Source organism: Sebastes fasciatus, chromosome 8, assembly GCF_043250625.1.
Source record: "Sebastes fasciatus isolate fSebFas1 chromosome 8, fSebFas1.pri, whole genome shotgun sequence".
In the NCBI taxonomy this organism is placed as follows: Eukaryota; Metazoa; Chordata; class Actinopteri; order Perciformes; family Sebastidae; genus Sebastes; species Sebastes fasciatus.
Genome location: NC_133802.1, coordinates 23,646,397 through 23,665,474, shown reverse-complemented (window position 1 = coordinate 23,665,474; position 19,078 = coordinate 23,646,397). Strand labels below are relative to the sequence as shown.

At 37.9% G+C, this 19,078-nt stretch overlaps 2 protein-coding genes across 2 annotated transcripts in view; both read left to right on the top strand.

Annotated features, from left to right (window-relative positions):
• Positions 1 to 2,874: 2,874 nt before the first annotated feature.
• Positions 2,875 to 19,078, top strand: part of stat6 (signal transducer and activator of transcription 6, interleukin-4 induced) — a 34,247-nt gene continuing 18,043 nt past the window's right edge. The window contains exon 1 of the mRNA XM_074644471.1: positions 2,875 to 3,283. The gene's annotated coding sequence lies outside the window, so the exon portion shown is untranslated. The remainder of the gene's footprint in view (positions 3,284 to 19,078) is intronic.
• Positions 8,901 to 10,046, top strand: LOC141771976 (general transcription factor II-I repeat domain-containing protein 2-like). Its single transcript, XM_074642528.1, has one exon. The coding sequence runs from the start codon at positions 8,901 to 8,903 to the stop codon at positions 10,044 to 10,046; it is 1,146 nt and encodes a 381-aa protein (XP_074498629.1).

Below are 19,078 nucleotides of genomic sequence, written 5' to 3'. Positions count from 1 at the left end.
GAGTCCATCAACGCTGCAACATTTGGCAGTTTTGAACACAGTTGCAAGACCTAAAGAGAGAGCACAGAAAAAAAGGAATCACAATCATTAGATGAAGTCTGCAGCCTCAAGCCAGATGAATAAACTAATCTGAAATCTGGATCGAGTGAGGAAAGAACGGCACAATGGAAACTACTCAGGTTGTTTGAGAGGAAATGATCAAATCTTTGCAGCTGCATTGTTTCTGTGTGGGACAGGTCAATCAAAACTCTCAGGAAATTGGGTTTGACAGGTGGAATGTCCCGGTAAAATATCTTGCCTACCCCCTCTCACATGACTAAATGTGACCACTGAATAAATAAATAGTAAATAGGTGTTTACAATTGAAACAGAGGTGTCACTGTGAGAACGGCAGCAGAATCTGATATCGATAGAAACAGATGAATGAGTTAACATGAAAGTTTTCATGTTAAGTTAGTTTTCTTCCTTTTGGGTCGTCTGCAGATGATCATGTGTGATCTTTGCTATGATGGCACCTAATGCCAAACAGACTATTGAACACATTGAATGAGAGGCAGGTTTGATGCAGGTCTATACCTCCCTCATGTGGCCAATCCAAGAAAATATAAAACCAGATGAATGACCACATTGTGCCATGAATCCATTCAGATTAGACCCCAACAGAGAAGACTACAATAACATGATTTTTGTGGCATTTATTTTGTAAAAATTCATCAAAATGTATGGATTTAGTCAAAGTTTTGTGCAAATACTTAACTCATAAAGAGCATACAATATTAAATCCATCTGATGGGATTTTAAAATGATCAAATGCAATATGACAATGACACAGGGTGTGACATATTTACAGTGTTGTAAAACACAACACACATTTTCACAGCCAAATAATATCTACAAATAGAACAATATTACAACTTCAAAACCTCAGACAGCAAAAAACACATTAAACACATTAGTGACCCCTGGTGGATCTACTTGGGAAACACTGAAAAGTTGATGTCAATTTTATTTATATAGCCCAATATCATAGATCCCTCTCTCCTTGGACCCTTGCAGTGGATAAGGACAAACTTAACCAAGAAAAGGTCCTTTATCAGAGGAAAATGGAAGAAAACCTCAGGAAGAGCAACTGAAGAGAAATCCCTCTTCCAGGACGGAAAGACGTGCAATAGATGTCGTGATCTGAGAGTCTGATCTGACATGGATAGGGAGTCAATGAAAGGCAGCTAAAAGTAATGTAATATGGTCACATTTTCTAGTTTTCATTAAGATTCTTGCTGCAGAGCTCTGAACCATTTGAAGGTTTCTAGTAGTGAAATGTTTTGACATACTATACTATGACTTTTCATTACATTTTTCGACATACTATACTATGACTTTTTTTCATGAAATTTTTCGACATACTATACTATGACTTTTTATGGTGAAATATTTTGACATACTATACTATGACTTTTTTTCATGAAATGTTTTGACATATTATACTATGACTTTTTTTCATGAAATTTTTTGTCATACTATACTATGACTTTTTTTTCATGACATTTTTCGACATACTATACTATGACTTTTTTTCATGAAATTTTTCCGACATACTATACTATGACTTTTTATGGTGAAATATTTTGACATACTATACTATGACTTTTTTTCATGAATTTTTTTGACATACTATACTATGACTTTTTTTTTCATGAAAACTTTCGACATCCTATACTATGACTTTTTTTCATGAAATATTTTGACATACTATTCTATGATTTTTTTTCATGCAATTTTTCGATATACTATACTATGACTTTATGGTGATATTTTTCAACATACTATACTATGACTTTTTTTTCGGTGACATTTTATGAAAATGCTATGACTTTTCATGAAATTTTCGACATACCATACTAAGACATTTTTTGTTTTGTTTTTTTGACATGCTATGTTATCACTTTTTTTTCAACATACTATACTATGACTTTTTAATTTTTTCGGGATACCAGACCATGACTTTTATTTTTTCGAGATACTATACCATGACTTTTTTACATGAAATTATTCAACATACTAAACTCAGACTTTTTTTTTAATGAAATTTTTTCGACATACTATACTATGATTTTTTTTATCATATTTTTCGGTTAGTGTCGTTAGTGCCGTCCTATTATAATATGACTTTTTGATTAATGTAGTATCTTATAAATAAAAACACATATTTGAGAAATATTGATATACATAATATTCAAAATTGAATTGAATTGAATTGAATACATAAATAGTAAGAATCTGGAGTTTCTGAAATAGAGGAGCAGATTCAATTAATATTTATTATCTGAGAACCACAAATCTTGACACAAAATTTGTTAGTGGGATAAAGATTATGCACAATTTTGTAATATAATGACTTTCACTTTGTTGGGAGGAGAAGCTGTTACATGTCAACACACATAACACAATAAATCTGTAGCCATATGAGGTCACAGCAAGTTAAAATCCTGAGTGCTATTGATTAATGCAGTCAGTTGGTGAAGAAGTCTGCCTAGAAGGCACTGCTGCCATCTGCTGATATGGTATCATGTGTCTGAGTAAAGACTTACTGGAAATTACAGCATCTGGTGACTCAACATTACTCCGCCTACGCCTCCTTCAGTGGAAGTTCACCAAGCTCACATATAGACTCGGTTTTACTTTCTGTTAAACATAAATGCAAACCATATATATTCATCTTTAACACATCTATTGTTTGAGTGTTGGGTGGTTATATAAGCCGCAGAGCACGCTGTGTGTGTGATCTTTATAATAATAACTAAACAGAAAGTAAAAAAACGCACCAAGGTGGCACCAAAAAGCAGCTTTATTCTGCTGTGCGTAAACACCCCCTTTACACGCACACAGTGTGTCGTCATATTACTGAACAGCAGCCCAGATGTTGGTATGAGTGACATGTCCTGATCATGTGTGAACATGAACGTGACGACAGGAAATAAAGCGCGCTCATCGGTGACTGGCACATCGCATCGTGCGCAACAGGGAAGTAAAGTGTAACCCATTTTCTAGATGTTGCTAAAAGTTGTCTTTGCTGAGCTGCTCGGTGCTCTAAATCGGTTTTAGTTAGTTAAAACGACGAAATACAGCTTTCTTTTTTACTGGACTAAACGTTAAAGCTTTTAAAAGTGAGAGATGGAGGCAGGAAATGTTCAGTAGGATAATCGGACTGGTGGAGGACATTTATATGAGACACAGGAGGAGGAAGAGGCTGTTTTTTTTCAATGTTTTTCATATTTAACTGAAGGTAAGTGTCATTTGTTGTTTTTATTGATGTGATATAATGTTATATAATGCATTCGAGCAGCAGAGGAAGTATTTTAGTGGAGAACTGTGCGTAATAAACGAGGTAGTGTGTCGTCTCTGGACATGTTTTGGTTACCTAATAAAACAACAACACAAAGTGTTGCAGGATGTTGGCCTGACATACACACAGCAGCAGTATATCCTTCAATATAGGTACACTGTTAAGAATTTCCCAGTAAAATAACAGTAAAGAACTGGCAGCAGGGTTGCCTCTATGTTACTGTAAAATTAAAATTATTATACTGTCGCTGAAATTTACAGCTTTGTACTGTTAATGAAAAATACTGTTTTTTTAAATTAATTTCACAGTATTTTACAGTTAATTTACTGTTTAAAGATACATTATATAGCTGTTTTTCACTTTCTTTTACATTATCTTACTGATAATGCACTATTTAGGTTGCATTTTCTACATTTTGATAAACATTATGTTTTGCCTAGATGAATAGACTTAGCAGGTTACAGACATAGGAATAGTCACACTAAATACAACTAAAGGCACTTGTTAGGAAAAAGGCTATAATAGACTTGTCGACACTTTTCCCAAAATGTCTGTCTATAGCTGGCTACAAGCACAGAATGCAAACCAGAACAACATGTGAGTGAAGAACAATAAAGCTAATTCACTGATGTTACAATCATGTACAATGTACAAGCCTCACATGTGCAGATCAGGTCCCAGAATTAAAAAAATACTGCATGAAACTGTTACTGATGATACTTTAGACAGTTGATCAGCAGTAAAGTGATGTTTTTTAAGAATGCATTATAGTTCAGTTAAAAAATTTAACAGGTTTTCTTTTGTATTAACAGTAAAGCACTGTTTTTAGCAATAACAGGTTAATACTGTTGAAATCCTGCTGTAAATTAACAGCAGTTGTTTACAGTGTAGGTATGCAAACCCCTTATAAGTGATTCTGTCCTGCTTTTGTTAACTTTCACCAGTTAAAAATAGATCAACTTCTTAATTATAGTGTTGTATTTGGCATGTAATGTGTAATTATGTAATGATCAGGGCAGCAACAATCTTTATGAACGTATAGACACTCCCTCCACGCCCTGTGTGTGGTTCCTCCTCATGCTGTTCCTAGAAAACATGTAACGAAAGTGAATTCGGTCTATATGGCATTGGGATTGATTAATATTAATATTGTTAGAAATACAGTTCATATCATATCATAATGTTAGATTCACAAATAACATCTAGTGAACATTAAAGCAGCTGTACTTTGTCATCCAGTATGTGCTGTTGACATTATTTTTCTATCTAAGTATGTATCTAAATTTTTTTTTAAGTAGTATTTTTCCTAAGTATGTAGCTGCATTGAAAGTGAAACTAACTTTGTCAGACTGTGATTAATGTGGATATTTATTATCCATCCTGCACGCACAGGTGAGATGTTTAAAACATATTGTGACAAAGCTCCCTCTGTGTGCGTGATTCAATATTAATATTGTTATAATTACAGTTCATATCACATAATTAGATGCACAGATAACATCTATAGTGAACACTTACTTTGTCAGACTGTGGATTAATGTGGATATTTATGATCCATCCTGCATGCACAGGTGAGATGTTTAAAACCAGTAACACATGTTGTGACAAGGCTCCCTCTGTGTGTGTGGGTGTGTGTGTGTGTGTGTGTGTGTGTGTGTGTGTAAAGTTATGAAACCCATCCAGATTTCACAGAGACATCAGGAACATGTGCAACACTGTTCACTTATTACTAACCACGTGACTGTAATCCCTGACACTCGATAGCTATTATTACTAACAAGGTGAGGAGAATCAGAAATACTTTATTGTAGGGAAGCACCGATACCGGATATCGGATATCGGTCCGATACTGACTTAAATATATACTGGAATTTGAATACCTGTTTACGTTTTGACCAATTTGTTGCTGCATTAAAAAGGTTTACAATTGAATTGTATTTCCTGTTAATTTTGAAGATTTTTTACCAAGTTGTTGATGTACGATAAATCTATATCTATAGATTTATTCGTTACATTTTGTTTAACAAAGTTAGGAAAGCAATAATTAAGTCCAGCCTGATGTTTCCTTACACATAAAATAATGATCCCAGTCACTTCCACACAGTGAGGCATACAGCTTATTAATTAAACACTGGTATCGGATCAGTACTCGGTATCAGCCGATACCCAAAGCCCAGGTATTGGTATCTGTGTTGGGATTGAAAAAGTTGGATCGGTGCATCCTTACTTTATTGATACCTGGAGGGGAGATTGATATGTTACAGTTGCTCTTATATAAAAGCATAAATAAATATAAGAAAATACAAATAAAGGAGTATGTAACATGTAAATTATGTACACAATGCTACAATATTTAACACTATATATATATATATATATATATATATATATATACAGTATATATATATATATATATATATATACATAATAACAAAAAATAAATTAGAAATATAAGAAATATGTACAAATATGTGCATCAAACATTTACAACATACTGTATAACCACAGTGTAAATACGTAAATACAAAATTCTAAGAAGTGGGATCTATTAAGTGTGTTAAATATAAATGTAAGAATAGTATAAATAAGAATTAAATAAGAATATTTATTGAAATGTACAGTATAAATGCAGTATTAATGACACACACAGCTGCAGTGCGCATCTAATCCGTATTGCACATGAGAATAATAATAAATGATGGGGGAGTATAGCTGCTGATGGGTGAAATAAGTCCAGTCTATTGATTCAGAGTGTGTGACACTCAGAGAGATGAGTTGAAAAGTTTGATGGCCACAGGAAAGAGAACAATTAATCTGAAACTGAGCCATATGGTAAGATACTCGAACAATGCAGAGTGCTTCCTGTACACACAATGATGTCCTGTTTCCCGAGTGATTCAGCGGCCCTACAAAGATCCATCCTCTGTTATAGCCAACCACTACTGTACTGTACCTCCCACACACAATGAAAAAGTCTCTCCCTTTCTCTCTCAAATCAAATCAGATGAAATAGTGTGATAGCTATGGATGTTGAACCAACAAATGACAGATTATTTAATCAAATGAAGAAGTATATATTCATAAAAAATATACAAAACAACCTGAGAGACATGAACAGAAAACAAGGAAACAAGTTTTCCATATCTGCCTCGAGGATGTTGTGTACAGAGTGTGAAAACCTTTCAGGCAAGCTTCTGATTTTGGGCTACTATATAAATAGAGTTGACTTGACTTGATGCATGTACATACATTTTTTAGGCAGCTGCTATTAGCACCCAGGTGTCAGCAATACTGTTTTATGTATGTATATTTTTCCTAAACCTAACCAAGTAGTTTTGTTGCCTAAACTCATAGACTGTATCTAAAGATGGATGAGCGTCTCCACCTCCTTCCACTGTACAGAAGTGAGCCCAAAATATCCCGGATACGGAGCTGACATCTTGAGATTTTGACGTCATTTGGAGACAGAGTCTGCGCAGTAGTGATCGAACTAATCATGAGCCGAGCAGCTTGTTAGCGAGAGAAACTCACAGCTGTCAATCATGACGTCACACCCCTTTTTTTATAGCATCAAATAACTTATCAAAAAAATTAACATTTGAACTTACATCAGCGTGATAAGAAATACCTAAAATGACAGAAATCATCTTTGGAAAAAATTTATTTCACTTGTTTTTAGTTTGGCGCGTTTCCCATCCGCTAACACGGAGGGGGCGGGCTTTTTGACCTATTACTGCAGCCAGCCACCAGGGGGCGATCCAGATGTTTTGGCTTCACTTTTGGGGAGCTGTCATGTCGTCCGTCTTTATATACAGTCTATGGCTAAACCTAACCATGTCATCTTGATGCCTAAACCTAACCAAACTGCGACTGAAAACTGAAAATAATAATCAGAAAAAAACAGAAAATAATAAGTCAACTAAGCGTAAAAACAGGTTTCTTAGTCTCCTGGGTCAAAGTCTTGAGTTTGACCCATTCATCCATCGCAACCTACTCCCTGCATGCACTTTGTCGCTCTTTATATTACTATTACTACTGCTAGCTAGCTATTGTATATTCCACTTGGCCATGTAGAAATAGACATTAGTCAGTTTTTATTTACTGCCAAGAGGGCAGTTTTTGGTGACCCATGATTTAGGGGAGATTTAGCTTCACGTATCTGATGAAGGATATCTGGGCAGTTGACTTGTAAGATCTGTTTGGTCAGTAAACTTTGTGCTTTCTGAAGCAGAATACAGTATATTGTATTAACAGTATATTGTATTTACAGGTGGGGTTCCACTCCTCATCACCATTAAGTGTTTTTGTTTCAGTAACTTGAATAGTTTCTGTCAGACTTGAATACAGCAGTCTTTCTCTCTCAGCCATCGCTCAAAAGTCAGCAATAATCTGACTCTTTGATCTCAATAATCAAATTAGGGCTGCAACTAAAGGCTATGATGAATATACTGTATGAATTCATAGTTTATCATTTATTACTGTTGTTGTTATATCATGGGACTTTCGTTAAGTTAAGAATTCAAAAATAATCTCACTACAATTGTCAAATTTCCCCACATTGATTTCTGAGAATGCCAGGGGAAAATGACCAGTATTGGTTTGACTTCCCATTTTGCAGTGACATCAACTGCACCAACCTGACGTGAGTTTCCATACTCTAGTACAGGGGTGTCCAAACTACGGCCCGCGGGCCAACTGCGGCCCGTGGTCCACTTTTAATTGGCCCGCAGCAAATTCTAAAACTATAATGGAATGTGGCCCACACATGAAACTTGCACTTGAGTGTATTGTAGTTCTTAGTTTTACCACGAGATGGAGCTACTGCCTTCAACAAGGCAGATTCCCTGCAAAACACAATTAATCAAAGAAAAGGTTTGCCACTGATGACCAAAAATGGCAGAACCAAAGAAACGCAAGATAGCAAGTGAGTGCAGACAATTTCAGACACGGTGGGAAAATGAATATTTTTTCATAGAGGTCAAGGGGAAGTGTGTCTGTTTGATTTGCAATGAAACTGTTGCAGTGACGAAAGAGTATAATGTACGAAGACACTACGAAACCAAACATCAGACCTACACGTCCTACACTGGTGTTGAGCGAGAAGAGAAAGTAAAGCTAATGGCAGCTAGCCTGCTAGCTCAACAACAGTATTTTTTCCGTGCTAACAACACAAGAAAATGCTACAATAGCTAGCTACGAAGTAGCTCAACTCATAGCGCGACACGGGAAACCTTTCTCAGATGGGGACTTCATAAAACAGAGCCTCACTAAAGTCGCAGGAATAATGTGCCCGGAAAAGATGCATGAATTCAACAGCGTGAGCGCGTCCAGAAACACAGGTGTGCGGCGAATCGAAGACTTGTCAGCTAACTTAAAGCATCAAGTGTCACATAAAGCTTGTGCTTTTCATTTTTACTCGATTGCATGTGATGAGAGCACAGACACCACAGACACCGCACAGCTGTTCATTGTTTTGCGTGGAGTTGAAGATAACTTTTGCATTACGGAGGAGCTGCTTGATCTCAAGGGTCTCAAGGGCACAACAACGGGTAAGGACATGTTTGAAGCTGTGTCAGATGCAATTGACAAGATGGGACTTAAATGGGACAAGCTGTGTGGAGTTACAACCGATGGGGCTCCAGCTATGACGGGCGAGCGCAAAGGAATGGCCTCTATGGTGTGCGCCAAGGTGCGAGAGAGTGGAGGTGAGGCTGTTAAAATGCACTGTATCATCCACCAAGAAGCCCTCTGTGCCAAGACAGTCCAGCTTGGCGATGTGATGAACACAGTTGTGAAAACTGTCAACATAATTCGAGCACGAGGGCTCCATCACAGGGAATTTCAAGCTTTCCTATCTGATGTTGATGCTGAATACGGGGACCTACTTTATCATTCTGAAGTGCGCTGGCTCAGTCGCGGCTCCGTGCTGCAGCGGTTTTATTCCCTGAGATCAGAAATTGATCCGTTTTTGAAAGAGAAGGACCGACCTCTTCATGAACTGAGTGACCCTCTATGGTTGGCAGACCTGGCTTTTCTAGTTGATCTTACTGGTCATCTCAACACACTGAACAAGAGCCTGCAAGGCAAAGACCAGCTTGTGCCACAACTTTACGCACACATGAAAGCATTCTGTGTGAAGCTTCGTCTCTTTGAGACACAGCTACGTAACTTCAATGTTGCGCACTTCCCCACGCTGTCCGAAGTCAAAGTTGCTTTTCCAGAGGTCAACCTTTCTGCTAAAAAGGGAAAATATGTGTCTGTCATCACATCTCTCATGACAGAATTCAGTCAGCGCTTCCAAGATTTTTCTGCCATTGAGAAAGAAATGAAGCTGTTCTCGACTCCCTTCCTGATGGATGCAGAAGAAGTCGAAGAGAGTCTGCAATTAGAGCTCATCGAAATGCAGTGTGATGATTCTCTGAAGAATCAGCATCAGCTTCTCCCCCTACCCGACTTCTACCGGAGCTTGGAAGAGGCCAAGTTTCCTCTGATGCGACGCCACGCAAAACGAATGATGAGTCTGTTCGGCTCAACATACATATGTGAGCAAACATTTTCTCTGTTAACTCTGAACAAAAGCAGACTGAGAACCAAAATGACCGACAGCCATCTCTGTGATGTCCTCCGCATCTCAACCACCAAACTTACTCCCGACCTGCCAGCCATCCTTCAGTCCAAAGCGCAGCATCACTGCTCCCACTAAGTGCAGTGCTGTTCCCATTATAGGTGAGTTAAAATATATTACACAGTATCCATGTGTTCACAAGCCTAATTACTTCATAAATTCAGTCAATTAAAGTTGATAACATTTCATCAAAAACGTTAGTTGATTTGTTAACAACCCCAATAACTTATTATTAATATACCCATCCCCTTTTCCCCTTATTGTCCCCCTGTATACAGGGCTGTGAAAGGGGATCACCATCCTGACTAAGAAGCAATCTCAGGCTGCTGTTTTGAGAATGAGCTGCCAACCCTTTTTGTAACAAAATAAATGAAAACACATTAATGGAAAGTTCTGATGTAGGATTTTTTTTTCTTTAAGCATATTCAAATATCAAGCATAATTTACCTCATTTGATTAATTTTGTTAATTTTAAAACCCTAGAGGTGAGGGGATATACCTCACCTCTAGTGAGTGGCCCAGCCTTTCGTATATTTTTCTGTATGTGGCCCTCAGTGAAAAAAGTTTGGACATCCCTGCTCTAGTAGTATATAATATAATCATATCATCAGTCTTCTGATTATTGTGGGATTTTTTTTTTTTTCACATCACTCATATCAGAAATTTAGCTAAAGTGGTGAGTACTATATCTGTTTCTTCACCCTTTATTCTGTGTATTAAGAGCCTGCTGAAGACGTAACATCTCTCTTTTTATTACTCAATCAAAGTCCACAGAGACAAATTTGTGATTTTGGGCTTTACAAATGAAACTTGACCTCAGTCTATATGAAACTGTACCTGATGCCAACAACTAGATGCAACTGATATTCTTCAAGAAAGTTTTCGCTCACCAGTTGTGTAGCGGTCCAACATCTGTCATCCCTGCGTAAAATATTCGTCACTAAATTTTTTAAATTCTCTTTTTGTTAAGATTTACCAAGGTAATGCGCAAATAATGTAGTCACCGTAACGACACATAGAAAAACCCAACAAATTCATACAAAGGAAAAGAGAAAAGAAGTAATAAGATACAAGTATTAAAAGGACCATGTCCCCCATTATAGCTTGAAATAAACACTGTCCTGATTTGACACTAAATTCTATAAACATTTCACTTAACCTTTGGGTAATTTTAGACATTGATTGTAGAAACAGACAGTAAATATGGGGAGGGGGAGAGGAATGACGTCAACTGGAGTTATTGCGGTGTGAGGCCAGACAGCGGAAAAATTGTAACTTTTGAATCATTCCCTCCAGGGGATGATTCTGGCAGGAGATAAAGTCCCCCAGGCTTTAATATACACCAGAGAAATGTATGAATGTCCTTGTGAGTGAGGACGCAACAAACAGAGATTCGGTGATGTGGTGGTTTATACTAAAATCATCCGATATGTCTCAATATGTTAAAATATTAAAGGATCGGCCTTTTAAAATTGTTTGAGCACTAAAAGTACAAAGTCTACAAAGTCTCATTACATTATATAGTATAGCTTCATCTGGGTAATAAATTACAAATGACTGACCCTGTCAAGTCAAGTCAATTTTATTTATAGTCCAATATCACAAATCACAAATTTGCCTCAAGGGGCTTTACAACAGTAAAGAAAAACTACCCCAAAAGACCTGGTAAAAAATGGAAGAAACATCTGGAAGAGCAACTGAGGACAGATCCCTCTCCCTGGACGGGACATGCAATAGATGTTGTATGTACAGAATAACCAACATAATACAATTACAGTATAGACAATCCAAATGACTAAAATTATACCTAGAATGTAAAAATGAATGAGGGAAATGATCCGCTGCTAGAGACAAGAGTGGCCGATATGACCCGCTGATTTAAAGGACCAGTGTGTTGCATTTAGGGGGATCTATTGGCAGAAATAGAATATAATTAATCAGTATATTTTCTTTAGTGTAAAATCACCTGAAAATAAGAATCGTTGTGTTTTCGTTACCTTAGAATGAGCCGTTTATATCTACAAAGGGAGCGGGCAAAGAGTATACAAGCAAAGAGACGAAACTCTGGTGTGTTTTTGACAACAGCCGCTGCCGCCATTTTGGACTGAAAACACTTATTATATTTATATTATTTTATTGTTCAACACAGGTAGTCACTTTCAGTCCAAAATGGGTAGCTCTGCTGCTGGGCGCTGATGTTGCAATGGAACGAATAATTGACTTTCACTTCTTGCCGTATACGTTCTTTGGAGCGGGTCCTGTCTTCATGGAGTCGACCGCCATGTTTCTACAGTAGCCCAGAAAGGACAAAACAAACACTGGCTCTAGATAGGGCCATCTGCGTTTTCATGTTTTCGCGTCGGCCACCTTAGTTCTCCTACATGTTTGGCACAAAGGAGAAGTTTCAGGTGGTTGCAATCTGCAACCTCATCGCTAGATGCTGCCAAATCCTACACACTGCACCTTTTAAACGCTAAAGAGGGAGGAGCTTCTGGCCACCTGCTCTGTCTGTCTGCTGCCTGAAGGCTGAATGAGACACCTGACACAATATTCAGGTGCTCCTGTTGATTGATGCAACATTGTTCACTTAAATAATGAATGTCTTTCTAATTCACATATTAAGATGTTCAGAGGTCTGACCATGCTTCACCCACCGTCTTGATGCAAGAGGCAGCAATATGACAATATCACAATCCCCGGATAATTGATGATTGATTTATGAGTCATGGTGCCATGACATGAGGCAATAAGAAACGCATTCATTATTTTAATAATGTATAACATAACACATTGAGGCCTCCTTTCTGTGTAATATACTAGTAGCATTAGTTGGCTTATTCATTGGGTATTGTGAGCATTTTACCGAGGCAGTGGTCCAGCTCACACCAGGGAGCAGCCTGCAGCAATTTATCTGCGGCCGGCGGGCTTGATCACGTGTTTAAGGCGGAAAGAAATTCTTTGTAACATAGGTCAATATGTCACAGGCATGGATGTATTAAGAGAACTGGATACAGCGTTGGAGGCTGGGTCCCCTTCATTCCTATGAAAGTTACTCAGTGGCGCTTGAAGCCAAAATGGCTCGACTTCCGACTGGAAAAGTACCCGGATCCTCCGGCCATCTACCGCAGCCATTGGGCCCATGGTTGCGCAGTAGCGTTCGCTCGGTCACGGGGTCCCAACGTCAGGCTGTCGTCACGGCTTGCTAACTCCGCCTCTCAGCCCTCGTTCCAGCCGCTGTCTGGGTCTCATTCACATGAACGGAGGAAGGGAAATAACTCTGGATTCGGCAATTGGTGCATTTTACAGCTTTTAGGACCTAATGATTTAAATCAGGGCTATTAGAGTATTCATACTGGGAAGTTGATTTACCTAAAAAAAAATTATCCGGTGAGTTACAGATATCTCTTTCCCAATGTAAGTCAATGGGAAACAATCTTTTTGGCCCTAATGGCATCACGTGACGGACATGGAAGTTGTAGTACCGCCGTTTGGCCACTAAGGAAGTTGGTATCAACGACAGGCGCAATTCCTGGGGGCTTGGTCACAGGATCTGTTTACTGATTGGCTGCGGCGGGTCCTCTGGCCGCACTTTCCCGCTAAAAGTTAAAGTTTTCCGACAGCACTTCGCCTCTGCTCTGGTTTTAATTTGTCTGTAATTCTGCAAGGGCTGAAGGATCAAGTAGTTAACTCGCACTGGGTCGTCAGCCAACATCATAGAGCAGTATTGTATTGTATTCAAAACAATGTGACCAAGCAACCACGGTAGCAAGTCTAAACAGAGCAGCTTGGTTATAAACTGTTCCATAAACATGTGGCCAAAACAGGCCCCTGATTATTGTAAACAGATAGCAACATGTCCCGTACCGTTGTCAGTGGTGACCGGGGTTAAACTGTCCAACTTGGTGGTTATAAAGCAGCTTTACAGAAGACATGTGAATGCAACAGAGAATAATGGCAGCAAGAGGATGACAGAGATGTCTATTATAAACTCTCGCTACTGAAAAAGCTCATGCTGATGCTTGTTTGGGCGCCAATACAGATTAACAGCAAATTTGTGATTGGAATTTGTGGAATTCTTCCTCTAAACTGTGGTTGTTTACTGTTGAAGCCTCTCTGCATGACTGACTCCCCATGGCCAGTTTAAACTTCGCTTCTCCTCCCAAGTTGTTTTTTGGGTATTTGTCCAGAGATTCATTTTATATCTCAGTAAAGTATAAACTACTACTAAACTACTCTTTTTTTGGAAAAAGCAAAGTGCACAACTTGTTGATATTATTCGTAGAAATCCACTGTTTGCTGGTTAGACTGCATATAACCCTGGTTAGATTTGAACATTTTCAGCTCATTTATGCATTTTTGTTTCAAATATTTTTATTAAGAAGCATGTGTATGTCAGTGATACAAACTTTGTGGGGTGTTTATCATGCCTCACTTTTTATACATAACAACAAAAACAGACAAAACTAGGAACTAAGGGCAAACAAAATGGAGACAAGCAAATACAAAAAACATACGTAATGATAGGAAATCATTTATGCATTTTAAATTGAACATGGTTCGGGCTCACCTCTGGGGTAAGGTGACCAATTAAAATATGACAGGCAGGTCCTCTGCGTCTTGTTGTGTATTTTTTAATCTTATTGTGTTTTGATACTATGTTATTATTATTGTGAACGCTTTCATTGCTTTTATTGCTTCTATTCTAGTGCTTATTGGATTTTTGTGAATGCTTTTATGACATATAAATAGTAAAGGAAAGATAAAATACTAGTACAGGGTTTCGAAGTTAATGTCTGTTGTTTTTCATTTGTAGTACTTGGTTTTGCTGATGATTATTTTAGGGATTCTCTGCGTGCTTTGTCAGAATCAGAATCAGAAATGTGTGAGCAATGCGTGATTGTCCTGTTTTCTATGACATCAGGGACCATGTTGGAAATAAGTGTTTACACTTTACATGTCATCCCTTGGATTGTTTTTTGTCTTCTATATCCATAAATAAAATAAAATTAGGACTGTCAAACGATTAAAATATTTAATCGCGATTAATTTCATGATTGTTCATAGTTAATCGTCATTAATCGCAAGTTAATTGCAAATTTTTTATCTGTTCAAAATGTAACTGAAAGGGAAATTTGTCAAATATTTAATACTCTTATCAACATGGGAGTGGGCAAATAGGCTACTTTATGCAAATGTATGTATATATTTTTTATTGGAAATCAATTAACAACACAAAACGATGACAAATATTGCCCAGAAACCCTCACAAGTACTCCATTTAGCTTGAAAAGTATGTTCAAATCACAACATGGCAAATTCAAGCCCAACAGCTACAGCTGTCAGTGTCAGTGTGCTGACTTGACTAGGACTTGCCCCAAACTGCATGTGATTATCATAAAGAGGGCATATCTGTAAAGGGGAGACTCGTGGGTACCCATAGAACCCATTTTCATTCACATATCTTGAGGTCAGAGGTCAAGGGACCCCTTTGAAAATGGCCGTGACAGTTTTTTCTCGTAAGTTTGGAGCGTTATTTGGCCTCCTTCGCGACAAACTAGTATGACATACCAATTGGTTGGTACCAGTGGATTTCTTAGGTTTTTTAGTTTCATATGATGCCAGTATCTTCACTCTAGCTTTAAAACTGAGCCCGCTACAACCTAAAAGTTGCAAGTTGCGTTAATGCATTAAAGAAATTAGTGGCGTTAAAACAAATTTGTGTTAAGGTATTACGCGTGTTAACTTTGACAGCCCTAAATAAAATATATTAAAACTTAGAATTAGTTCAGGCAGAACAATGTGGACAGAGCCAGGCTAGCCGTTTCCCTCTGCTTCCAGTCTTTATGCTAAGCTAAGAAGAAGAAGAATATATCTTTATTGTCATTGTACAAATGCAACGAAATTTTAATGCAAACCTTAAAAAGTGCAAGAAACATAAACAATAAAGTGCCTCTAAAACTATATATATATATAATAATAATAATAATAATAAAAACACACATACCACACACAAGACATCCACATTCTGCAGGTATTGCACGACTCATATCATTGCACATATATTGCACAGTGAATATTTACAAGATGTTCAAGTTTTTCACTGTGTTTAGTGCAGTTATGGCTCTGGCATAAAACCTGTTCTTTAATCTGTTTGTCCGTGCTTTCAATGTCCTGAAACGTCTGCCTGAGGGCACATTTCAAAGAGGGAATATCCAGGGTGAGATGGGTTCATAAGAGTATTCTGTGCTTCCCTGAAACTGAGGGTGGTATCAATCTTCTCATCTAACTCTCAGCAAGAAAACGAAGAAGCATATATCCTAAATGTTGAATTGTTTCTGTAAGAGAGAGCTCTGTCAAAGAGCAAAAAAGCCTTTTCTAACTAAATCTAACTATAACCATTTATTAAATATTGCTCAATTCTTGACGTGTCTCTGACTTTGTGTAAGAGTATTCAGTGACAAATAGCTGTTATTCTAAGTTGTATGGCGGATAAACAGTGGTAGCAGCTTTTAAATTGGATGACAGGAATTGTGTGATTCACATGTGGCTTATTCAGTCAAAGTCACTGCGTCCCGTCGGTGTGACACAACCGTTACAACATACTTTATAGCTCAATGTTGCATAAAAGACATCATGACTTGCTATAAAGATTTTCTTGTTTATTAAATTAGCTCTCTTCTCTCCTTTTAAAGGCATAGCGCTTGAATTGAAGATACTTCATAATGTCAAATCTGTTGTGTATTTAAGTCAACACGTACTTAACTCAGATCAGGAATGAAACAGGAAACCACTTTTTTACTTACATAATGACAAACAGTCAGACTGCAGAGAGATATCTAAGCTTTCAGAGACAGTTTTAACACCATGTGGTTGTCGCCACATGTGGGCAGCTGATAAAGCTCACAGGATATACTTGCTTGTCACTGGTAACAGATTTAAAACATTTAGCTCCGTCTCTCCACAGATGTGTTGTTCAAGTTTTTCAGATGTTTGTTTGACCTGCATGCAGTAATTTTAAACTCTTTTGTACCTTTCTTATTGTCAACAAATCCTGTGAAAAGACCAAAACACAATGTTGTCTGTGTATCCAAGGCCTGACGTAGCTTATTTCTCTGTGTCATAGACCTCCATTGATCTCTAAAAACTGTTAAAAACATGTAACTGAGCTACATAGAGTGGTGCAGGAATAATTTATTTTTGTAGGCCAACCAGGAATTTACAATCGCCCTGGTTCCCTCGAAGAAAAGGGGATTTCTCTATTGGGTTTTGGATTATTGCAGAAAATAAGCTCTGTGGCAAACAAACGTTTATGATACTATTTTGTTCAGCAAGATAATGTCCACAAATGAACCACTTTCATGATTTTTGAAGTGTAAATGCAGGAGTAAAAGGCAGAAGTAAAAAGCTAACGTTAGGCTATAAACAAAGTGCACCACGATCGCATGACTTCACACGTCACCACCACTAAGGTAAAGGTGCTAGTGGTCGGCGGGATGACATTTAGTAGTCTCATTTAGCCACTTGTTAGCAACTGCCTTTTTTAAGACACATAAAAGCTTCAAAATTCACACGTGGGATATTTAGTGACATATTTCATGTCGTAGAACAAAACGTTAAAATTTCTTCAGCTTGGTGTTAACCACGGACCTTACTTCAGGCATCAAACTAGGATGATCATTGGTACTGTAGTACCCCACATAAATCCCACATAGGCCATCTCGGTGTCGTAAATACTCACTTACACACCAAATGTACATTAATCCGCAGCTGAAAATAGTCCTTATTAATAACTGCGCTATTTTCTCCTGTTATAGAAAGGCTTGCTTTTTTAGTTGGTTTCCTTTAATTTCCCCTTTAAGTAGCTTTAAAGTTGGAAAAATCCCCTTATTCGACACTGTCTGAGTGTATCACACATTTATTCTGTATCAGCTTGTTCTGGATTGTAGCTATAGTGTTTACACTGAGGAAAATATTTATACCAAAAAAATAAATATTAGCTACATCATTCCATCAAATCGAAATGCTCTACTTGTTCTTGTTCTTGGTATTTTTGGAAACCATTGAGACCTCCACTAAAACACATAACAAAGCTGTGTAAGCATGAATAATGTTTGGCTGCACAGCATGAGTTTGTACCGCTGGCAGGACAGTGAGATTATTGAGGTTAGAAATGAAACTATATATTTGTTAGCCATTTTTTAAAGCTTAGGAGGAATAAATGTGCTTGGGCCGGAGAGTAGGGAAGTGGGAAAGTATAGAGAGACGGACTTATGCATTGTTCTTGATAAATTGATTAGTTGTTTGGTCTATAAAATGTCAGAAAATGGTGAAAAATGTCGATCAGTGTTTCCCAAAGCCCAAGACGACGTCCTCAAATGTCTTGTTTTTTCCACAACTCAAATATATTCAGGTTACTGTCATGGAGGAGTAAAGAAACCAGAAAATATTCACATTTAAGAAGCTGGAATCAGAGGATTTAGACTTCTTTTTTTTTTCTTAAAGGGACTATTTGTAACTTTGTAAGCGTATAAATGTAGCGGGTCGGCACACATGCACGCTCGCATTTGCGCGTTCGCGTGTAGCCGCCGGCTGCGGGCGGAGAGAGCAGGGAGACACGCTGCAGAGCCCCGCTGCCTCAGCCTGCACTTAGGCAGGAAAAGCCAACACTAGGATCAGATCTAAATCATGTTCATGGAGAGACCTTCGTCTGGTCAGCTAACATTACTGCCAAGCAGCTGAAATATAGAGTGATATTGTGGTTTTAGCTGACGTGTGTCGCCTCACTGTTTTGAGTGATGCTCGTTCAGGTATATTTAGAGCGAGCAAGCGCGAGCCCGACGCTGACTTTCGTTGATTTCACGGCCACAGGTGTCGCTGTTAAGAAGCATTTCTGAAAGTTACAAATAGTCCCTTTAAAGAATTACTCATACCGATTATCAAAATATAGTTGGCGACTAATTTGATAGTTGACAACTACTCGATTAATTATTGCAGCTCTAGTTGGTTTTGGTGTTTTCACGGGAATTGTCGATATTTAGAAAAACATAGAATAACACCTGCCTTATTCTTGAATGCCAGTGAGGTGTTTGATCAACAATATGTCCTGTTTG